The 25,213-nt window shown below is 40.7% G+C and overlaps 1 protein-coding gene across 2 annotated transcripts in view; it reads right to left on the bottom strand.

Annotated features, from left to right (window-relative positions):
* DDHD1 (DDHD domain containing 1) overlaps positions 1 to 23,584 on the bottom strand; it is a 108,588-nt gene extending 85,004 nt beyond the window's left edge. The window contains exon 1 of one of the 2 annotated variants that reach the window (XM_055304210.1): positions 22,554 to 23,584. In XM_055304210.1, the coding sequence (XP_055160185.1) occupies positions 22,554 to 23,424 (871 nt within the window). In that variant the 5' untranslated portion in view covers positions 23,425 to 23,584. The remainder of the gene's footprint in view (positions 1 to 22,553) is intronic. The other variant, XM_055304211.1, reaches the window with a different exon arrangement.
* Between the last annotated feature and the right edge of the window lie 1,629 nt (positions 23,585 to 25,213).

Genomic DNA, 25,213 nt, shown 5'->3' with positions numbered 1-25,213 from the left:
AGTAACTGTGGATGTGGTAGAAGCAGCAAGAGAACTGGAATTAGAAGCAGAGATTGAAGATGGGACTGACCTGCTGCAATCCTGGGGTAAAACCTGAACAATGAGGAGCAAAGAAAGTGGTTTCTTGAGCTGTCATCTACTGGTGAAGAAGCTGTGTAAATTGTGGAAATGACCACAGAGGACTTATGACTCCAATTCTGAAAGAGGTTCTACTGTGGTTAAAATGCTATCAGCTTGCATTGCATCCTGTACAGAAACCGTGTGTGAAAGGAATAGTAAAATGGATACAGCAAACTTCATTGTTAAAGAACTGCCACAGACACCCTAACTTTCAGCAACCACGACCCTGATCAGTCAGCAGCCATTGGAATTTTTTTTTATTTATTTATTTATTTATTTATTTATTTATTTATTTATTTATGTATTTATGTATTTATTTATTTATGATAGTCACAGAGAGAGAGAGAGAGAAGCAGAGACATAGGCAGAAGGAGAAGCAGGCTCCATGCACCGGGAGCCCGACGTGGGATTTGATCCCAGGTCTCCAGGATCGCGCCCTGGGCCAAAGGCAGGCGCCAAACCGCTGCGCCACCCAGGGATCCCCAGCCATTGGAATTGAGGCAAGATCTCCCCAACTAGCAAAAAAAAAAAAAATGATGATTCACTAAAATCCAGTAATGGTTAGCATTTTTTTAGCAATAAGTATTTTAAAATTAAGGGATGTACATTGTTTTTTTAGACAGAATGCTATTGCACACTTGACAGACTACAATATAGTATAAAGACAACTTTTATATGCACTGGGAAACTAAAAAAATTCATTTGACTTGGTTTATTGTGATATTTGTATTATGGTGGTGATCTGGAACTGAACCCACCTGTATCTGAAAGTTACCTCATCACAAGAAAAGATAATCTTTAACTATGTATAGTGATGGATATTTGATTAGACTTATTGTAGTGATCACTTTATAATATACACAAATATCAAATCACTGCGTTATACACTTGAAAGAAAATGTCAAATGTCAATTATACCTTAAATAAAAACTAAAAAAAAAAAAAGAGAGAAATGTAGGTTCTTGTTGACTAGGAAACAATTGGAAGGTCCGTCTTCCCCTATGAACACTTCATTTAAGCAAAAGCCTGGATGGAGGGCAGCCCGGTGGCTCAGCGGTTTAGCCCAGGCGTGATCCTGGAGACCCCGATGGAGTCCCACGTCTGGCTCCCTGCATGGAGCCTGCTTCTCCCTCTGCCTGTGTCTCTGCCTTCCTCCCTCCCTCTCTCTCTCATGAATAATAAAAAAAAAAAACCTTAAAAAAAAAAAAGCCTGGATCTCTCATGTGTGGAAGGGGGAAACTTGGCAATAATGATATTTATGTATAAAAAGCCACACTTACACCAAGAGGCAGAGGGAACAACTATATGATTTCTAAAGGACTGTTTTCCAAGAACTGTATTTCAACCCATCTTATACTTCTGCAATATAGGATATGTATAGAGATGAAGTCTTGAACCTTCTCCAGCTTAGCTATGCTCCTGTAGCTTTATGCACTGAGGGTCCAAGGCATGCCTGTAACTTACTGCTCTAAAAACTTAAGCAGCCAATGTGACCACACAGGACTTACAGAGGAAGAAAGTCCCAGAGGAAGGGAGAATAAGAATAGGGAGTATTGCTACTCAGAAGAATAAACTAGTATGGATCAGATGTAAGAAAAATAAAAAAAACACAAGGAAAGGTGGAGAGACAGACAAGGAGGTTGGAAAAGAAAGTGGAAGACTAGGAAAAATACTGATGTAAGAAAAATAAAAAAACACAAGGAAAGGTGGAGAGACAGACAAGGAGGTTGGAAAAGAAAGTGGAAGACTAGGAAAAATACTGTCATTCATTCTTAAGGTTTATTGTAAACTTACTACTTGGGAACTCTGAATATACTTTCGTGGAATTGCTGCAAATGGTAGCAAATGCTGCAAATGGTAGATAAGGTTCTGGAGCAGCCCCACAGTGGCCTACTTAAACTGTTATGTGCCTAAGATATTGATGAACCATTTCTTCCAAATCATCCTTTATGATGGAAGAAGGGGTTTCTCTCCCCCAGTTCCAGCGTGCTCACCTTTACTGAGTTCTTCTCAGCAGCACCCATGTGCTAAGAGCAGTAGCACCTTCCTGCAGGCAGTCGCCCCAGCCCCAGGCAGTCGCAGGGTAGAATGTCACAGGCTACACACCCTAAACCCTCAAAGCAGGGAGCTGCCTCGCCCAGCTGTCCCAAGGGGAGATTTCCAGTAGTCCCATTGTGGTAGCACTTCAGTGACAAAATCAGGATGTCAGGCCCGAGAGGAAATGGCCTCTTCCTTGGGTGCCCAAGCTCACTCATAGAGCTGGTGGCTGCTATGTGCATCAGCTAACTCTGTATTCTTCATAGAGTTCTCTTTGCCCTGTTACTTCAATCCTCTTTACTTCAATCCTCTAATAATTCTTTACACTTTCTCTGGTGAAATTACTGTGTTTGTGCCTCCTGATTGGATTCTAACTGATATAACAAGATTTCCACAGGGGAAAAAAAAATCCCCAAATAATCAATAAATATGTAACATGAAATACACTCAGTATAGAGAAAGAGATGGAATCTGAAACAGTGTGATTCCTAGGTATATACTCTACAGAAATTCTTGCACATCTGCATAGGAGGCACATATAAAAATGTTTATTACAGCAATGTTTATATTAGTAAAAAACTGCTAACAGCTTAAGTGTCCAAAAAGGAAAACAAACGGGGGTAATGTTCACATAACGTAATGGCTACTACACAAGGTAAAAACAAATAGCTTTGTTACATGTATCAGCACAGATAAATCTCAAAGATCTAACCTGAACCAGAAGGCAAACTTCAGAAGGAAATAAACAGAAATGGCATTTCTATGAAGTCAAAATGAGAAGAAAAAAAAAAAAAGTATGGGAATAACAAATTAAGGAGGATGGTCACTTTCGGACTGAATAAAAAGGGGCTGCGGTGGGGGTCATGTTTAATTTGCCAAGTTAAGTGATGGGGAGTACTCATTGTTGGTTATGTTATCTAGCCCTTTGTATATATTTGAGACATTTCAGAATAAAATCAATAATCACTAATAAACCAACAGTTCTCAGAAAGTAGGTGATAAAAATATATATGAAAAGAAAGCTTTGTTGGTAAGTGGAATGAAAGGTAGTAAATTAGGATTCTAGATATCAAAATATTACTTTTCATTTGAATACCTGAAGACTTGTTCATTCACTGCACAAGAAACTATAATCTGGAGGAATAATGTAGGACAGAAATAATTATACAGTCATTATCTCAATCATCATTTAGCTTGGCCACAATGTTATAATTGCAAAACTGGGTTCATCATTAGCAATCACACAAAATTCTATCTTATGAAAGAAATACCTATACCTCAAAATACACCGAGGCTCACATTTGAAGTAACAATTACACTAGGAATACTAAATTATGTTTGGTGAAGAGCTACAGTGAGTAACATGTCCCACTCATCAAAGTTTAAACAGATTTCTTAGAGGTGAGAAACTCCAGACAATGTAATTATTACTCTAATACTGTTTGCTTCTTTTGATTCAGGGAACAAGGCCATGTGGGTTTTAGAACCTGTGTATGTTTCTTAGTTCTTCATTAGTATAACTGTAAAGTTTAATAAGCAATTTATTGTCCTTGTAGTAGTGTGCTAGGACTGCCATAACAAAATACCAAATTCTGAGTGGCTTAAACAAGAGAAACTTATTTTCTCACAAGTTCTGGAGGTTAGAAGCCCAAGATCAAGGTGTTGGCAGGTTTGGCTTCCTCTGAGACCTCTGTCTTTGGCTTATAGATGGCCACCTTCTCTCTACAGCCTCACACAGTCTTTTCTTTGTGTGTATGCATCCCTCGTGTCTCATCTTGTGTCTAAATTTCCTTTCCTTAGGACATCAGTCAAATTGGATTACTGCCTCCTCTAATGGCCTCATTTTAATTTAATCATCTCTTAAAGGCTCTATCTTCACAGTCACATTCTGAGGTAGTGGTGATAAGGGCTTTACCAAAAGGAATCTGTGGGAAAGACAAAATTCAGCCCATAACAGTCCTCAAAAATTCTTATTATATGATCCTTTTAGGCTTTTTCATTACATTTTCATCCTTTTCTATAATTTTAATTCACAGAAGGCATATTTTAGATGCTGTTAGCAAAAGCTTCCAATCGTTGGCCCTTTTGCCCTGAACCCTCCGAGTCTAATATTTGAGTGGTTCCAAGCAATGCAGAATTTTACATGCTTAGGAAAAAGTTCTCTATTTTCTTGGCTAGTTAAAAAATGTTTGATATAATCTGCATGGATATGGAAGGAATACCAATACCAAAAATGAAGTATATAATACAAAACAGACTTTTGCATTTTTTATGTTAATTTTAGCTTAATGGTGATAATCAATTTAGTATTGACCATGGCCATTCCATGAGATTATTAAAATCAAAAGAACAGAAATTAACATAGTTGGAACTTTTAGAATCAGCAAAGTGTCATTCAAACCTATCTTTTCTTCTCATCTCTTTCTATACTGTACATTTCCCACAGTTTTATCCTTGTTTCTCTCAAACTTGGCCTGATTGTCAGAATCACTTGAGGAATTAAATTAAAAAAATGGATTTTTCAAATTCCTTGCTACACACTTAAAATAAAAATCAGTCTTCTGGAGATAGGGGTCCAGAAGTATGTATTTCCTAAAAGTTCTCCAGGTTACTATAAAGCAAAATGTTCAGAAGTGACCACTAGTTTGCAACCAGCTTACATTAGTAATTGCCAGAAATATTGAGCATATTCTCATACATACTTATTTCTAAATTATGTATATATATTACTGTTCTACATATGTTACATACATTAGAAAACATTCAAACATAGAAAATTTGAAGGGATGAAATAGAAAGTAAATATAAATTCAAACATTTTCATGCTTGCTTCAGCAGCACATATACAAAAATTCAAGCATTTTCATTTTTATGTTCCCAATAAAGTGTCTGCATACCCATTTTTTAGATTTATGACGATCTTTGAATCTTTAATTGCAATACCATTTTCTCTGAGCTCCAGACCTATATATCCAATTGCCCACTGGATGATTCTATCTGGTGTGCAATATACATCTTAAATGCAATCAAAACAAACTAGTATTTAGCTTCCTTTCGCTGCCCTAAACTGAACTTGGGTGGGAAACCTGATCTTCCAAAATCCATCCAAGTTAAAAACATTAGAGATAAGCTGGACTATCCTTCCTCTTAATTGCGTTGTACTGATAGTATGTACCTTCTACTTCCTTAACATCTTCTTCCAACCCTCCAATAACCAGAGTGTTGCCCTAGACCCCATTTTTCCTTTGTAATACCACAACAACTCCCTTACTAGTCTGAGTATCAGATTACATTTTCAGATTTCCATTTATCTTCCATACAACTGCCAAATTCATAATTTAAAATGCAAATCTGGTCAAGCAATTTCCTCATTTTATACCTTCCTGTGTTTCATTCTCACAGAAAAAATTTAAATTTTCAGTAAGTATGAAAAGGCCCGATCTAGTCCTTGCCTACCTATATTCAGTTTCCTTCTTCTACCCTTTACTCTATTCCCAGGGCTCTGACAAGTGGACCCTCTTGAGGCCTTTGAATGCAGGAGTCCTCCTCAAGACTACAGGCCTGGGGAAGCCTGGGTGGCTCAGTCAGCTCTTGATTTTGGCTCAGGTCATGATCTCAGGGTCCTGGGGTAGAGCCCCAAGTCTAGCCCTACTGATCCCACTCCTGTGTTGCCACTCAGCAGATAGTCTGCTTGAAGATTCTCTCTCCCTTCTCCTCTACCCCTCTCCTGGCTCTTGCACACACACAAGTATGCTCTCTAAAATAAATAAATAAATCTTATGGGGGGTGGGGAAAAAAGACTCCAGGCCTCTAGCCATGCCATTCCCTCTGCCAAAACACTCTTTAAGATCCAGATCAGGTATTTATTTCTCTGGTAAGCTTTTTGTAATCTTGAAGTAGAGATGATCCCTCTCTTCACTAGATAAATATTTGTAAAATTAATGTGACACACTAAGTTAAAAGTATTGAAAGAAAATAATTCACATTACAAAAATAATAATTCACATTGCAAAAGAGAAGCACAAAGTTTAGAAGATGGCAAATAAATGCCAGTCTGTCAAAACAGTTTCTCTTCAGGTGGGTTAACAAGCTACATATGAAATATGATCATTTCAGAATGTAAGTTCTAAATTGGGTCAAAATCAAAAGAAAAGCTAAAATATTTTGTAAAAAAGAGGAATGGGGAGAAAAGGAAGAAAAAATTTGCGTAGTCAAAGTTCAGAATGCTAAAAAGCATAAAAGCAAAAACTTGAAAATATGCAAAAAAAGAAGCTGAGGAAAACACTTAAGTTCCTAAAACTAAAGTCATAAGAAACTTATTTGAGGAATATATTTTTAAAAATCATCAAATAGAGGGGTGCCTGGATGGCTATGGGTTGAGCATCTGACTCTTGATTTCAGCTCAGGTCATAGCCTCAGGGTTGTTGGGACTGCGCCCTGCAGTGGGTTCTGCACTGGGCGTGTAAGTCTGCTTGGGATTCGGTTTCTCCTTTTCCCTCTGTCCCCTCTTCTCTCCCCAGGAAGGAAGGAAGGAAGGAAGGAAGGAAGGAAGGAAGGAAGGAAGGAAATCAAAGGAATGGGTAACAATAAAAGTGGGCAAGTAAATCTTACTTAGGTTATAAAATAATCCAGGATATTAAGTATTGTTAGTGTATAATCTTCATATTTGTTCAGATAATACAAACTGTGAGGTCATAGATGGTATATAGGAGAAAGGTAACTAGTTAAAGACTCAGAAGGCTAGGCCTAATTACAGTTCAATCTTAACTTCTCTCTGTAACCATCTTGTAACATGAGGATATTCTAGCTCATTGCAGGGTTATAATAGGGATTAATAAAATAATGTATGTGAAAGTACTCTGTAAACTATAAAATCCTATGCCTAATTATGGTATTATTTTGATTCACATAATATCTTTTTAAATTTTTAAAACCACATGCAGTGGTTAAATCTAGCTATTTCAAGACTAACCTTCTAGAATCCTCAGCCATTTGAACCAACTAAAACTCCCTTTTCCCCGACCGTCTCTTCCAAATTGGAAACCTCACACTATGACAACTGAAGCACACTCAGAAATCCTAAAACTAAATATAAGCTTAAAATCTACATATGGGATCACTGCAGACATACTGTGATGGCAGGTTAATCCAGTACTTTGATTTACTTCCTGCTTTGACCAGTAAAAGTATTTGGGTGTATGTGGGGGGGATCCTTTGATATTTTCACATCTCTGTTTTTACAGAGATTCTTGAGAGTCTGTTTCAATATGGAGGTGTAAGAAATTAGAAAAAGAAAGGTGGAGAGTAGGCAACAGGAGAAATTAAAAGCAGCAGTTGGTATGGTAGGCTGCATAGAATATTCAGTAAAAAGCGGCAGCAGCAGATAGTTTTGATGTACAAGTCTAACAAGAACTTCTACCCTATAGCCCATAGAAACAGCTACAGAAGACACCTTAATTCTACTCTGTGTGGCAAATAGCCACTGGATCCATACTAGCTCACTAACGGTATTATTGTCCATTTCAACATTTCTAGGCAGAAATGCATGTAGGATATGGGAGTAATAGATTGTGCCTAACAAAAGGAGACCTTAAAAAGGCCACCAAGAATGGAAGGGTAAACCAATTTGCTAAATTGGAAGGACAGACTTCTAGTCATGATGGAGTAATGCATACTAGATTTACTGCCCCACCTTAACTAGAAAATCAGATAAAATATATGGAATGATGATTTTCAGATACTGTGCAATAGGCAAAAGAGGGCAGTGATCACTGGGAGAAATCTTACAACTGCCCAAGCTTAGTGCCTAGAGCTTCCATATTATACAGTAGGAAGAAGAAACCCAAGCAGACCCCAGAAGTCTTGCTCAGATGGCAAATGGCTCAGAGTTCAGGGCAAGGTAGCTAGAATCTACAGGGCAAAATACCAGAAAATAGATGGCTATACAGAGAAACTGGAGCTCTCCAGAGGAGTTCCTGTGAGTCCTTGGGCAAATACTTATCTATGCACACATGGAAGAAAACTATCTAAGGCCAGGGAAAAAGACCACTGGAAAGGAGTAGGTGTAACAATTTTCAGAGCTCATATATGGCCAAGGATAGTTCAAGTTCCAGTAAACAATAGTAAAAAAGACCTAATATCCTGGGGCCTTAAGTAATATCCTCAGAAAGGTACTGTCTTAGTAGTGGGGATACATTGTCCCCAAACTAAAGGCTGTTTGACCACCCTAATAAAGCTCAAAAGAAAGCCTTGACAAGGCCAAACAAATTTGAAGTAACTTAACTGTATATTATAACAAAGCCTAATAATATTAAAGGAAGCCTACAAAATCCAGCACACAAGAGAAAATGTATAATATCTGACATAAAACAACAAAACAAAACAAAACAAAAAAACACCAGGCATTCAAAGCAACATGAAAGTCTAACCCACACCCAAGAGAAAGGTCAGTGAATAGCAAGGGATCCCAAAACAACAAAAATGGTAAAATAAGCAGGCTAAAGGTGTTAAAACCATTACACTCTAGATTCAAGAAGGTAGAGGAAAATATGAAGATAATGAGGAAGGGCATGGAAGATATAAAAAATACTTAAACTGAATTTCTACAGGTAGAAAATACAACAACAGAAATGAAAACTATACCAAATGAGATCAATAGCAGATTAGACACTGCAGATGAAAAGATCAGTGAACATGAAGTTTATAACAAAGCAAAAGAATATATTCAAAAACATAATAGAAACCATCCAAAATGAAATAGTAAAAAAAAAAAATGCTGAAAAGAAAATGCATAAAGCTGGATGACAATGTCAAGCTGGCGAACATACATGTAGTAGGAATCCCAGAAAGAGGGTAGGGTAAACAGAAAAAATAAATTCGGAGAAATAATAGCCAAATACTTTCCAAATTTGATGAAAACTATAAACCCACAGTTCCTAGAATCTCAACAAATCCTATGCAGAAGAAATATGAAGCCACACTAAGACACATCATAATCAAGCTGGGAGTGGAAAAGCTGCCAGAAAAAAAGATGATATCTAGAACAAGTAACAGTTTCTCAACAGAAGCTATACAAATAAAAGACAAGTGAGTGACATCTTTAAGTTCTAGAGGGAGGAAAAAAAAAGTCAACCTAGGATGCTATATCCAGCAAAAATCTTTCAAAAACGAGGGAGGAATAAAGACTTCTAAAGACAAAAGCCAAGAGAATTTATCATCAGCAGATCTACACTACAAGAAACAATAAAAGGAAGTTCTTCAAGGAAAATCTCCATAAAGTAATGAAGAACAACAGAAATGATATATATGCAGTAAATAGGACTTTTTTTTCCTCATTTAAAGAAATTTCTTGAAAATTGATTTTTTTAAATTGATTTTTTTTTAAAGATTTTTATTTATTCATGAGAGACACACACAGAGAGAAGCAGAGACAAAGGCAGAGGGAGAAGCAGGCTCTACCCAGGAAGCTCCATGTAGGACTCAATCCCAGGACCCTGGGATCACGTCCTGAGTGAAGACAGATGCTCAACTGCTTAGCCACCCAGGCATCCCAAAAATTGATCTCTTAAAGTAAAAATATTTTGGGGTTTATAACATATGCAGAAGTAAAATATATATCAATAGCAAAAAGGTTAAGAGATTAAATGGAAGTACACTAATAAGGTTCTTTCACTCTACATGAAGTGACAACATAGTTTCTAGAGAGTTAGGCTACATGAAGTGACAACATAGTTTCTAGAGTTAGGCTGTGACAAGTTAAAGAGGCACAATGAAAATCCTGGAGTAACCACTATAAAATTAAAAACAAAAAAGTATATCTGAATTTCAGCCTTTGCTTAGAATGTGAAAAGCTAAGAGTACTTATTTCTCCTACCCTTAACACAAACAAAAGACACAAATATGGGGGATCCCTGGGTGGCTCAGCAGTTTAGCGCCTGCCTTCAGCCCAGGGTGTGATCCTGGAGTTCCGGAATTGAGTCCCACGTCAGGCTTCTGTATGGAGACTGTCTCTCTCTCTCTCTCTCTCTCTCTCTCTCTCTCTCTCTCATGAATAAATAAAATCTTAAAAAAAAAAAAGACACACATAATTTCCCAAACTGTAATTTTTCTCAAATCCTTCAGAGACCTGAAGTCACAGGGCAACTAACTGTGTATCTAAAACAGGGAAGAATTAGATGGAGTACTTGCTTACTGGGTAAGAGCAGAAGTCATAAATTGAGTAAAAAGGTTTCAGCTAGGGATCCCTGGGTGGCGCAGTGGTTTGGCGCCTGCCTTTGGCCCAGGGCGCGATCCTGGAGACCCGGGATCGAATCCCACGTCGGGCTCCCGGTGCATGGAGCCTGCTTCTCCCTCTGCCTGTGTCTCTGCCTCTCTCTCTCTCACTGTGTGCCTATCATAAATAAATAAAAATTAAAAAAAAAATATTTAAAAAAAAAAAAAAAAAAAAAAAAAAAAAGGTTTCAGCTAAATGTTTTAACAAACTGCTAAAGGTAAGGTAGGCTGCAGTGAGAGTTTGAATCCCTGGGGCTTCAGACAGAGTTAACTGCACCCTCTCGTACATTCTTCTTCAAAAATTTTACCAGGAGCTCTAAGAAAGATTGGGACAAGGATGAGAAACCTGAAAAAGGGACGCAGTGCAGGCCTGGGGCAGGGGAGGAACAGCACTAGCTATGAGAAAAGTGTGAAGCCTTATTGGATCCTTCCTATTTCACCCATGGAACAAAAGCCTTAAGCTTTTATTAGAAAGGAAGAAACCACTGTTGCTTTCAGGGCATACATGAAGACTCAAAGCTGGGAAAAGGCACTAAAGTAAAAAACCTACCCTTGGTGTAGGGGCAGGATACTGTCTTGAGTCTAGACCATGACGTTTCCTATAGCTGGGGTGGAGGCAGAATCACGGAGAACGACCCACTCTCAAGAGTCAGAGACACTATATCTAAGAATGAGGCTGGTCAGAACAGAGTGTCCCTTCTCCACTCTCCCACCACCATCACCAATATAGCAAGCATTTAATCTTCTGCTGAGGGAGGGTAACAGCATGAACAAAAAAACCCTGGCAAACAGCCCCCACCCTAAATACAAGGTAATGCCAGGAAAATCCGAAGCCTGATAACAACTGTAGTAACAAAATCCAAAGCCAGCTCTACTCCCAAACAGACTGATCAACCTCCCATACTAAAGGCTGAGCAAAGATAAGGTGTGCCTATTTCTAGGCTAATTACTGTCCTACATAATATGTCCAGCTTTCAATAAAAAGTTGAGACATATGAAAAAGAAAGAAAACATACCATCAATAGACAAAACAACAGATTCAGATCTCAAATGTCCCAGATGTTGGAATTATAAGAGAATTTAAAATAACTATGACTGATATGCTAAAGGCTGTAGTGGAAAAGGTAGGCAACATGTATAATCTCAGATGGATGATTTCAGCACAGAGATGGAAACTGCGAGAAAGAATAAAAGATGCTAGAAATTAAAAACACGGGAAGAGAGATAAAGAATACTTTTGATGGGTTCATCAGTAGACTCAACACAGTTGAGGAAAGACTTGGTGAGCCTGGAAGTTAATAAATATTACCCAAACTGAAACAAACACACACACACATACACAGTGGAAAAATTAAAAAACAGAAGAGAGTATCCAAGAGCTGGGGGACAATATCAAACGATCTAATACATGTGTAATTGTAATCCAAAAGTCTCAGAGAACACCAACCAGGATAAATATGAAAAAGGTATCTCTAAAAGCTAACAATGGAGATAAAAGAGAATCATAATAAATAATCAAAAGAAGGCAGGATAAAGAAAAAAGAAGTAAGAATAAGCAGGACAGGACAGCCTGGGTAGCTCAGTCAGGTGTCTGGTTCTTGGTTTTGGCTCAGGTCATAAACTTACAGGTCCTGGGATTGAACCCCAAGTGGGGCTCCCAGGTCAATGGGGGTGGGGGGTGGGTGTGTCTGCTTGAAGATTCTTTCCCTCTGCCCCTCTCCCCACCCCTCTTTCTCTCAAATAAATCCTTTAAAAAAAAAAAGGAATAAATGGGAAAACAACTAGCAAGATGGTCAATTTGAATTCAAACTTAGCATTAATAACATTAAATATATAAATGACCTAAAACACCAAATAAAAGCACCTCTCAGATGGAATTTATGAAGCAACATCTAAGATAGGTAAAGACACATATGGGTTTAAAAGTAAAAGAATATGACATATTACACAAATGCTAAATCAAAAGAAAGTTGGGAGTGTCTAAATTAGTATCTAAGTAGTATCATTCAAAATTATAAAGGTTTTATTTCATCACAAGGATATAATAATCCTAGATGTGGATGCATTTAATAATAGAGCTTCAAAATACACTAAACCGAAACCAATAGAACTAAAAAAAAAAAATAAATCCACAATTATAGTTGGAGATTTCATCCTTCTTAATAATTGATAGAATGAGTTTACAGAATAACGAAATAAATACAGAAATTTTAAATTGGAAGGGCAGAGCAGAAACAGGTAAAAGAAAAAGATGAAATAAAGATAAAACAATTGGTAGATAGAAGGCTGGTTCCTCTCAAACTGCTTGAAATACAACCTTGGGACTGGTTGAACTGGTAATCCTCTGATTGAAACAAAGACAACCTAGGATGAAGCATTTGTAAGTTATTTAGACTGGAGGAGTTAATTAATTGAGTTATCAATGTTGAGGCCTATAATCCCCATCTCCCTACCCCCATCAGAATTACTTGAGATACCTATTAAGGAAGAAGATTCTCAGGCCCCAGGGCCAGATCTGTTGAATCTAATCTCCAAGGATAAGATCTAAAAATCTAGTTTTAACAATCTTAGGCTCAATGACTTAGGCTCAATGAAATCTGCAAACTACTGGTCTACGACAGGATGCCATACTAAGAGAGGTAATTCAAAGGCTGAAGTGTTTTTCACTGTCCTCACCACATGGAAAGGTCTTCATTTTGTTCAGTGTCAGAGTCTAGAAGAGGAATTAGGGTCCCTGCAACGTGATACTTGTGATTTCCAGAACTTTTGTTGTGGGGGGAGGATGGGGGTAGTAAGATTAAACAGCTTTACGATGAACATATAGATGTATATTTAGAAAAGACTGAGGGAGAAGGGGAAAGGAAGAGTGAGGGACTACAAATGTATGTATGTATGTGTGCCTATGGTTATCAAATATGGGGTGAAGTTAATTTTGAGTGAGCCACAGATTCACATTCTGCTTTTTCACAAGTAAAAGAGGCCAGACACACACTTTTTAATTTCCAGAAGCTAGGCTTCTAGTTGAAGATCTAATATATCAGCCTGGCTTAACTATAACAGCTAACATTTATTGAGTACTGCACTAAGTACTCTACACTGGTATACTTTAACAGAATCTTTATAATAACCCTGTAAAGCAGGCATTATTATCCCCACTTACAAAGCTGAAACTGGGCCATCAAGAGATTATAACTTGCCTCAAGTCATATGGTTATGATAAATGAAGGATTCAAACTAAGGGAATTTGGCAACAAAGATCTGTTTTCTTAGCCCACTCAGCTTTTATTAACAATGCTGGTAAGAGAAGGTTGCTTCAAATCCCTGGACTAAAAGACAGCTTCAGACTGAAGCAAGATTTTGCACTAGGTGCCAGAACCCAGCAGCAGTCCCACCACTACTACTGGTTCAACTGCAAGTCAATTAAGAGGAATTGATCCCTTCAAAGTTTTCATGTTGAGGTCTCCACTGCAAAAGGAATTATGGGCCACTTCTTTCGGCCAACATGGCAAAAGACCAAGAACACTACTGGCTCTGCCTCAACTGAAAACTGAGCAGCCTTTCGAAAGCTGTAAGATTCTCTATTGTATCAGAAATCCTGGTAGAAAAAAGAAGGAAGGAAGGAAGGAAGGAAGGAAGGAAGGAAGGAAGGAAGGAAGGAAGGAAGGGAGAAAAGAAAAAAGAAAAGAAAAAGAGAAGAGAAAAGAGAAAGAGAAAAGAGAAAAGAGAAAGAGAAGAGAAGAGAAAAAAGAAAAGAAAAGAAAAGAAAAGAAAAGAAAAGAAAAGAAAAGAAAAGAAAAAAAGAAATCCTGGTAGCTGGTAGAGATGTTCTTTTTTTTTTTTTTTTTTTATTTACGATAGTCATACAGAGAGAGAGAGAGAGAGAGGCAGAGACACAGGCAGAGGGAGAAGCCTGCTCCATGCACCGGGAGCCCGACATGGGATTCGATCCCGGGTCTCCAGGATGGCGCCCTGGGACAAAGGCAGGCGCCAAACCGCTGCGCCACCCAGGGATCCCTGGTAGAGATGTTCTCAAAGAGTTTTGGGGGTGAAGTCAGTACCTCCTGCAGCTGGTGACAGGATCTGCATACCAAAACAAGGAGATGCTTAAGACCTTAGAATGCTTTCATGCAAAAGAATTCCTCCTTTCCCACAGGCAGTAGGTATGTAAGAAGAGTAGGGCACATCTCTGGTGCACCACCAGGAAAACTCAAGACAGTATGGCTCTTTCTGGGGCCTGAGAATAGGCAAAAGTCCGTCACAGTTTTTCACAGGAGCAGGCAACAGTTCACAAGGGGTTCTCGGGCTGTGCTGAGTTGATCACCAAGAGTTGAAGCTAAAGAAAATGCCATGTCAGGAAAGAGACTGCAAACTGAATTTGGCAGTCTCTTTTGGAGAGTTGAAAACCAAGAATGTCAACTGGGCTGTAAATTTCAAAGGACAGAAGAGGCAGGAAAATGGAGAAGCAATCACAGCTAACTGTTATATAGACCTTACTGTTCATCATGAGCGGTTTCAAGATCTCTGAATGTTATAACACGTTTACTACAACAATCCTAAGTAAGAGGTAGATACTATTAACATCTTACAGAAGAAACTGATGCACAGAGAATTTAAGTTGCCAGAAGACACAGACAGTATATGGCAGAGCTGGGATTCTGGCCCAGACAGTTGCCACCCGTGGTCATTTACATTCATAAATATGACATAGTACGGCCTCTCTAGAAAAACCAGTAAGAACTGAACTGGAAGTGGAAGAGAGAAAACCGATGTCCTGAGGTTGGCTAAGAGTTGATCTGAAAAGGGTCTGTAAACCAGGTCAACCCTTGTTTGTGACCTACCATATACTTTGATGGGTTCTACTAGATCTGCCGAAAAAGACAGAATCCTGTCAGGCAATCAGAATTCCAAACAATTCAGCCCAGTATTCCAGGATTAGGAACATTCGTTCTATGTGAAATACAGTAACACCTTTCTTGCCCACCAAAAAAAAAAAAAAAAAGTGTAATATATAATGTGGTTTACACAAAATAACAGGTTAAATAGTAAACAGGTTAAAAATAACAATAAACTATATCCAAAAAGAATATTCTAAAATATAAGGTCCCAATTTTTTCTAGCGAAAAAGAACAGAAGCACAAGTAGTGGTGCTAATCTTAAACAAGAAGAGTAAGAGTGGTGAGCTAAATAATGAAAATGTCAAGCAAAGGCAAGCATCTGTTGATAAACCTTACAGACATGTATACCTGCCTCATTTAGTGCTAACCATACAGTAAGGGTTCATTTCAGCAGCAAACAGCCGGTATGGTACAATGAGTGCCATTAAAAGTGCTTGAGCAGCCATACTGTGCTTTCTTCCGTTTGAGTGGTCCTCAACAATTTCTTTCAAGTAGACTCTCTCTTTCCAATGACTGTCTTTTGATTCACAGCAAAGATTTTGTTTTCTAAAGCATAAACAAACTTGAGGGTACTTAACATACCAGATGTTAAAGTGCAAGCTTTACTGAAGGTCTAGGTGGGTGAATCAGGTGGTAGGGGATACCCTAGGCCTATCTAGAAGCAGTTCTATAGAATGAAAAGAAAAAAATGAAAAAAAGAAAAAAATGAATTCAGTCAATAAAACACAACCGAAAGTTGATCATTTGTAATAATTAGTAAAACAAAGGTGGAACTACATTTAACTCTATGTACATGAAGGCTTGGAAGTAATTCTAACTAAGCTCCCTGTGCATCACGTAAAGTTAGTGAACAGCACATTCTATGGCTTATGATCTAGAAGATTTGTTTTGGCACAGTTAATCCAGTTGTTCCATGTCATGAGTCTCAAGGACTATCCTGCATCCACTTCTACAATGATGGTTCACTGAGAAGTAGTCAAAAGGAGAAATAGTAATAATATAGAGATTTCCATTCACAGTTAAAATTACCCTTAAATAAAAGCTTAACTCTCAACTAATTTGGAAAAGATAGAGAAATGTAAATTCTGTCTGAATGGCTAAGATTTCCAGATACCTGAGGTCTTGGGGTACAGAAGTACCAATAACAATGTAATTTCTAAAGGCTGGCCTGGCCCCAAAAGTCACTCAACAGATTTTACTTAAATATACAAGTGTGATGATTACAAAGATTATCTAGATATAGCTTAATGTAATAACACATCAGAACAAATACTAATGAGTATATAATTTATTCTTTATATAGCAATCTGGCAAAGTTAGCACATAAAACAGAATTAATTTTACATGACCATATCAATACTTCTACCCTTTTTCTTTTGATCTCTGGCACAGGCAATCTTGACAATAAATCATGGATAGCAGTTCCCACAATCCTGAACTTCTTTTGTCCCCTCATCTTTTCACCGTCTTAAATTATATCTGTCTCCTAATCCAGAGGTACCAAAAGGTATCTATATTATGCTTTTTATCCCATTAATCCACTCATTTGTTAGTGATTCAGCATCTTTTTGTGGACATAATTTCCCTTGACCAAAGCAGATTCAAAAAAGTGGAACTCTAAGTTATATCTACTGATCTAAAAAATGTTTTCCCTTGTTATACTTTTTAACTAAGCTTTTAGAAATGTACTGTGGCAAAAAAAAGCTGGTATCTAGGCCTTTATCGGTGTTGAATTTTTTCCTGATAACACATACGGTTTAAATTTTATCACACTCATGAAAACACAAAGGACTTAAATTGCCCATCAACCAGGGATTCTAGAACTGTCTACCTCCCCACTATTTCTGCCAATAATTATCCTACGTTTCCTGTGAGTGCATTCCCCATTTCCCTCTCTCCTTTCAATCCGCCTATTCTCCTCACTTAGTGTCCATAATTTCAGAGGATTCCATGACCAGCAGCACATCCAGCTTTTTCCTCTGTGGATCTGAAAACGATCACCCCCAGGATTCCAGACATCAGAGATCTTAACAAAGCAGAAACTACAGGGTGTGATGTGGAGATAAAAGACCCAGGAAATAGGATTTGGAAGAACAGTACAAAAAGACTCTTTTATGAAAAAAAGAGTAGAGGAAAAAAAGCAGGTGACAGATGGAATAAAGAAAGATATACCAGTTACTCTGAACATTTATATAAAGTACTTGTACAGCATGCATTATTACATTTGAGCTATATACAAGCAAGGTGGATCAATAACTGATATGAAATCAGGTTTAAAGTAATGGTCTCACGTAAAGGAGAAGAAAAGTCCTGAATGCCTTGATCAGACTGTGCCAAGTCCTGCCCTGCACACACATCACTGTCATTCATATCTTTGTGCTCTTTCAGTAGGTCACTGAAAAATGCAATCTAAAGTAGGCTTGATTTAAACAGCGTTCTCCCAAGACTTCAACCAGGATTCTGCAAACCTGAGCAGCCAGGGTCCCAATGCAGCCCAAGGATGCTTTCCAGTCCGGGCTAGAGGGAGACAATGCAGTTAAGAAGAGACAGAAAAGACTTAACACTTTTTCAGAATCAGGCATGTCAATCTCTGGTCTCCGTTCCCTATAGTTCTGCTTTACTGGAGGCAGCAACTGATCAAGAAAGAGTGACTTCTCCCAGCTTGGACTCCATTACTTTCCCATGATTCCCATGATGTCGCATAAAGGATTCTTAATTATTAAGGTTATTAACCCTTAAATGAAAAAGGCCAAAGAGATGGTTATGGTTATGCCAAGTTAAAAAAACACCAGTTAGAGGAGCCTGGGTGCCTCTGTTAAGCATCTGCCTTCAGCTCTGGTCGTGAGCCCAGGGTCCTGGGATCGATCCCCACATCAGGCTCCGAGCTCCATGGGGCGCCTGCTTCTCCCTTTTTCTGTCTCTCATGAATAAATAAAATCTTTAAAACTAATAATAATAAACAACATATAATTTGGGTACTTGCAGAAAAAGCCCTTATTTTCCTACCTCATTTTGGTGGGAATATTATTTTTTCTTCAATATATCATGAAGACTGGTTAATTTATAAAGTGTTTGAAAATGATTTAGAATAATAATGGAAGTAGACCGCAAGTATATGGGAAAATGGAGAAGGGGAAGAAATTGCACATTCATATAAATATTTGGTCAAATAACTTTAGTCAATAAATGAAAATTATATACTCCCTAGTGTATAACGCACACATCACTGCCATAAGAATTGCTATGAGACGATTCGTCAAGTATCTGTGTAATGTTCCATATGCCTTTCTACCACTATTATTAAATGCTTGCTAATATTCTTTAGAAACATTCTTTCATCTATGGTGATGATGACAACAAACCCTGGGTACTTCACAGTTCTGCACTGGCCAGCCTTAACTTTCATATGAGTTTCTACAATTAAGGATTATTGTTTTCTGAGATCTACATAGATACAGTTAACACCTTGTACTTTGTGCCAACCACTGTTCCAGGCATGTTTATATATAATAATTCTCAAAACAAGCCTATGAGATGTATACAAGCAATTCTCCAATGCAACCTTTGTATGGTCACTCAAGCAAAAGAGAATCTTCAACTGTTTGGTTTCTACAAGTATCTTAGGAAGAAGAGGGGGAGCAAGCCTTAGCCATTACTCAGCAAGAATCAATTTTTATCTAAAATGTTTACATGCAATAAGAAAAATATCTAAGCAGGGACGCCTGGGTGGCTCAGTAGTTGAGCGTTTGCCTTTGGCTCAGGGTATGAATCCTGATTGGGCTCCCTGCATGGAGCCTCCTTCTCCCTCTATTCTGCCTCTCTCTGTCTCTCATGAATAAATAAATAAAATCTTAAAAAAAAAAAAATCTAAACAGACAATAAAATGAAGATAAATTTCCTATAATTAATACTTTTTACATATACAATATGAGCTTCCTGTCTATAGAAGACAAATTCTATTCCCCTTCTGACTCATGTACCCCAAACTGCTTCTAATTTTATCTGCTAGTAAGAGTTCAAAAGGAAGAGCAAATATATATTACATCTTTCCTTTAGACTAGGCACAGCTAACTTATTGGCCTTGACACCCAGGTGCAGAGGGTCAATTAGGTCCCAAAAGCCTCAACCACCATGTCATAGGAACTTTTTGAATTTTTTTTTTTAACTTTCATTGCCACTATTCAGAATGTTTCCAGAAGAGTTAAAAAAAAAAAAAAAAAAAAAAGGTAAAATGAGAAGGAAGTCAAAAGCTGCAAAAGCTTAAGAGACCATAGTGAGACTGAACCCTTTTGAGAAGGTGTGAAAATTTATAACATGGAAAGACTTGAAGAAGCAATTAGAGCAGAGTGATATGGGATTTTGTGAGAAGTGGCAAGTTAGGGACAAAAAAAGCACCATTGTGTTTTCACTGTACTTCATATGAAGGCCTGGGACACCCACAGGATTGTATATTGTAGAAAACTATTTAGAAAATGCTAAAATGGAGTGAAAATAGGTGTTGCTGTCATGCTAATTAACAAAAACTAATTTATAAGTTATAATTGGTTTATAAGCTATCTGCTTTTAAAAAGATTTGAGAAGGCTAAGTCCACATTTCCTTTCAGGTTAACATCTGTAGGCTCTCCCGGTTTTTCTCTTGATTTATGATGCTACTATTCTCATGATATACCCCAATTCTCCAATGCAACCTTTGTATTGTCATTAATCACCTAAGCAAAAGAGAACCTTCAATTGCTTGGTTTCTATAACTCACAGGATATAGTCCAAAGTCCTTAGCACTGCAGATCTACTCTTGTTCCTTTTCTAACTACTCTCCCAAATGCACCATTTAAGGGCAGGTACCCTTCACAATCTCCTCCTGTCCTTGACCAGAAACCTCTGTCTCTGTGGTGGTCAGATCCCAAGCCTGCTGTATGTGTCTTGGCCCCTACAGGTGCAACCTTAATTTCCTCAAAATGCCATGCAGTTTCATGCCTCTGTGTCTTTGTATATGTTACCCCATCTGGCTAGAGGCCTTTCCCAGCATCGCCCCCCCCCCCTTTGTTTTTTTTTTGCTTGATTTATTTCATCCTTTAGGGTTCAGTCTTACATTATCTGGGAAGCTTTCCTGATACCCTCACCCTCGGGTAGTGGGTCAGATGCTCTCTGGATACCACACACATTCCCTGACTAGCTTCTAAAATGTTTCACCACTTTCTAGCTAAGTAACCTTGGACAAGCTCATTAATTTTACTGAGGCTGTTTCTTCATAAAACAGAAGGTTACCATTAATTTGGTATCACTATGAAATAATGTGAAAAATCACTTTATAAACAGTAAAGCAATATGCATTAACAATCTTACCATAAACTGAAAGAGTACACAATATTCTAGGTGAATATACTTTAGTTGATTTAAAGATAGGATTCATCCTTTGATCTCCAGACTCTTCTCCAAGGATGCCCTGCATTTTATCTAACTTTCTCGCTCTACTAAGTCCTTGTTTTTCTATATTCCTTGCCTTATATTCAAAGGAAAAAAAAATCTATAGTGATGTCTAGGACATTTGAAGAAGAGACTAAGTGGGAAGCTCCTGAAGGATAATGACTGTCTTTCCACCTTTCCTGATGCCTTCATGAGACTACTATATTAGGCACATACAAACCCGTGGCAAAAATGTGAAAGAGCTGAATGAATGAATGAATGAATGAATGAATGAATATAAGTATACCCTATCCTTTGTGAGCTTTTAATCAAAAGGAGTTATGTGACAAATCCCATATGAATCTGGTCTTGTGTAAATGTTAATGAATGCCTTCAATGTCATCCTTAAGTGTAATAAGAAATTAAATTTTCTGCTATGCTTATTTGGTGATTTGATACACACTGTAATTGCTATCTTAGTGACTCATGCTTAACATAGGTTTTAACATTATCAGAATCACTCATGCAATTCAATACCTATTTATTAAATATCTACTGCACTAGGCCCAATGAGAGTATGAAGATAAAGGTGGACTCTGTCCATAGATTGCCAAACATATAGAAAGGAAGCTAAGTCATGAATATATATTAATACAAGACCGAATATTGTAAAATGTATCCGAAGGCCAGTGACAACCAAAGAAGACAGACTTAGGGCACTAGGCCCATAAGAACTAAAACTATATATTACAAATTACTGGTAGCCAATAGTTTCTGTTACAGTAGAATAGTATATATCACATATGTAACATTTACTTTTAATCTAATTACAAACTTAATTGTGCTGCTATCTAATAAGAACCCACTGTTAACATAGATAAATCACACGTGTGCCAAAAAACAGTTGCAAGCAGGTTAGGTACATTATTTCATTTAATCTCCCAGACAGGGATCCCTGGGTGGCGCAGCGGTTTGGCGCCTGCCTTTGGCCCGGGGCGCGATCCTGGAGACCCGGGATCGAATCCCACGTCGGGCTCCCGGTGCATGGAGCCTGCTTCTCCCTCTGCCTGTGTCTCTGCCTCTCTCTCTCTCTCTCTCTGTGTGACTATCATAAATTAAAAAAAAAAAAATCTCCCCGACAACCCCGCAAGTAGATACAATTATCCCTATTTTATAGATGAGGAAACGAGGCACAGGCCTTGTAAGTTTTCAAGGCTAAGAAGCAAACTGAGAATACGTAAACGAGAACGTAAGAAGAGACAAAAACGAGTAATCCACAGACAGTGAGCGGACCCATTCGCCAGCAGCAGTGACCCCACGTCTCCCGAGTGCACCCGGTGGAAGCAACCGGTCTCCTTTCCTTTCCCGAGTTCATGGCTGAACTGTTGATGCTCGAGCAGATCATCTCAAAACGCTCCCACTCCACAGGGCGGGCTGCTCTTTAAATCATAGGCAGAGATCAGGGTAAACGAGACCGAATCAGATCCCCGGGCGGACAAAGCTCAGGTGGGATGGCGAAATTAAACCTTCGGGCTGGGCATCACCGCTCCTGGATCACCTCCAGGGGATGGCAGCAGCACCCAGCTCACCCCAGGGCAGCGCTCCCCTCGCACAGTCTTCTCCTTCGGAACCCCGGGCAGCTTGCCTTCGGCCACCTGCTCTTTAACCCTTCACCTGCCGGCTCGGCGGGTCTCCTCTCCACCCTGCTCCTACCGAACGCCAGGCCTCGCGCGCCTGCCTCTCCGCGGCGGTCACGTCCCGAGCCCACCCGGGCGCTCGTCGGCCCGCAGCAGCCCGTCCCGCTCCATCCCCCGGCCGGCTACTCACGGTTCCAGTACACCGGGTAGCACTCTCCTTGGGTCACATCCACCTCGTAGAGGCCGCCCCGCACACACACCCGCTCGATGTTCACCAGCTCCTCCATCTCGGGCTCGTGCCCCGCGGCGCGCGGGCAGAAGCCGCAGACGCGGTCCCCGTCCCCGTCGTCGTCGTCGTCGTCGTCCTCCCCCGAGCTGGAGGCCGGGCCGCACACTCGGTCGCCGTCCGGGGCCTCGGCCCGGGGCCGGCCACCGGTGACCTTCAGCAGCGTCCGGAAGGCGAGCTCGATGCGGAGCGAGTCGTAGCCGATGAAGGGCTTCCAGGTCTTCTTGTCTTCCTTGTAGAACCAGCGGACCTCCTCGGGGCCCAGCTCCGTCACCACCTCGTAGCGGTGCCTGGCGGCCACCCCGCCGGGGCGGGTGCGCTTCCTCTCCCCAAGCCCCCCTCCCGCCGCCCCGCCGCTCCCCGCGCCCGACGGGACTAGGGGCGGCTGCGGCGGCGGGTGCAGCGACGAGGAGCTGCCGCCGCCGCCGCTCTCGCCCTCGCTGTAGTAGCGCAGCGAGGAGCCCGACTCCGCGGAGCTGAAGTCATAGTTCTCGTCACTGAGGCAGGAGTCCAGCGCCAGGTGGTGGTCGCGGTCCTCCGCGCCCGGCGCCAGGTGCAGCCCGGGGTCCCCGCGCAGCAGGGCCAGGGGCACCTCGCCGTCGCCCGGGGCCCCGCCGGGCAGGTGGTCGAAGCAGCAGACGCCGCCCCCGCCGCCGCCGCCGCCGCCGCCGCCGCACGCCGGCTCCGCATCCGAGCCCAGCTCCCAGGCTGCGCTGCCGCCGCCCCGGCCGTTATGCTCCGGGCTCCGCGGGGAGCCGCGGCCCGGGTAATTCATGGTGTGGAGACGCCGCCGGCTGCCCGGCCCCGCGCCGAGCCGCGGCCCCCAGCGCTTCCGCCACACATTCAACGCCACCGGTAGTTTTTAATCTTTCAAATCCCAACCGGGGCTGCGGCGGCAGCCGCGGCAGAGGCGGCAGAGGCGGTGGCTCCGCCCACCCGAGGCCCGCGGCAGCCGCAGCCGCAGCCGCGTTCCGCCGCCCGCCCCATTGTCGCGCAGCCCGGCGGGGGCGGGGCCTGGCCCTGGCCCCGCCCCCGCCGGCCGCGCGCGCCGCCCCGGAAGCCCCTGCCCCGCCGGGCCTCCCGCGAGACGCTCCTTTCTCTGCTCGGCCCCCAGTGGTGGGTCAGCTCAGGGCGCTGGCACCCTTCCGAGTTCTCAGTCGTTTTCCGCCTCCGCTCTGCTCTCCCTGCACACCTGCCTCAGCCCTAGGGGTCAGAGCCCAGGCGAGGAGAGGCTCTATCCCACCCATTCTTGTGTTCTGGCTCATGAGCCCGGGGGCTGAAGCTGCATGAGAGGGACCCCCTGGAAGTTGGGTTCTCCTGACCTTGCTTTTGTTGACCTTAGGTCCTCATCTGGACTTTCTCAGTCACTTAGCTCTGGTCCCTCCAGAACTGTCGGCCTGTCACACAAAGGCATTGCACCGCATGCCTGCGATCCCTAATAGTGACATTACCATTCCCTCGCAGAAACCGAAGTCTAAACCTTTCTTCATAGGCCACCTGCTATTATTGTTTATCTTTTGATACATATATCCTGTTTTCCCAGCCTCATTGTAAGGCCCTTGATGGAGACCGAGTCCTTATGTCTCAACCTGTCTCACACAGTGGGTGCACAATCAATGTTGATTATAATCGTGGCAAGCGCAGCCAGTTGTGATACATTATTACACTGAAGGCCGAAAAACACTAGGTCCTAGGCTTAGTTTTACTAACCACAGGCGAGTCACTTCATCTCCTTGATCTTTTTGGTTTCCTCATCTGTAAAATGAAGTTGTTATTTGACCAGATGATCTCTCAAATGTCTTGCAGCAATGGAATTCTATGACCTTCCCCGGTTCTTCCTGTTCTTTATGCATCTCTGAGTCTGTAGCTCATTGTCTGGGATCAGATTGAATGCTGAGCCTCCACTGTGTAGCTCTTTTATATCACACACACAAGAAAGTTTTATAAGCACAACACCCTATGTTGAGAATCCAGGGAAAAACAATCTCCAACCTCAGTGTTCTCAATTCATGATCAGATAGTCTACACTGTTTCTTTTCCTCCCTTTGTGGAGGAATCAGATCAGTGGGGCAGTATTTCTTGCCAGGTGAACTAACCAGTTAGAGATTAAGTCATAATTTAAAGCATGGCTGTCTCTAGCTTGTGCTATATGAATTTGAAAGAAAGGGCATTGCTTCCTGTGTGCAATGCAAGATATGAAACAGTGTTGAACTGTTAGAAAGCAGAGCATGGGCTGGATTTTTGCTCCAATTTGTGCCCTTGCCCAAGTGATGATTTTATGTAGTGAACAACATGCCAAATTGGACACAGCACATCTCAGAGCCCTCATCTTTATTAATACTGCTTTCTGAATACTTGCTTTTAAATTTCTTCTCCAGTCTTTCTATGACACCATGCAGAATATGAACTTTGGTTATGAACTTTGCTCTATTTACTACCTATGAAAGCATTTATTCTGTAGCGCTTTGATATATGTGCCAGGCACCTCTGTGCTAGGTGTCAATACAAAAGGGAATGGGAGAGACTTAGTTCCTTCCTTAAGGAAGGAACCTTATGATCTAATG

The sequence above is a fragment of the Nyctereutes procyonoides genome, unplaced genomic scaffold (assembly GCF_905146905.1).
Source record: "Nyctereutes procyonoides isolate TBG_1078 unplaced genomic scaffold, NYPRO_anot_genome, whole genome shotgun sequence".
Classification (NCBI taxonomy): domain Eukaryota; kingdom Metazoa; phylum Chordata; class Mammalia; order Carnivora; family Canidae; genus Nyctereutes; species Nyctereutes procyonoides.
The sequence above is the reverse complement of the archived record's forward strand: the minus strand, read 5'-3'. Positions and strand labels throughout refer to the sequence as shown.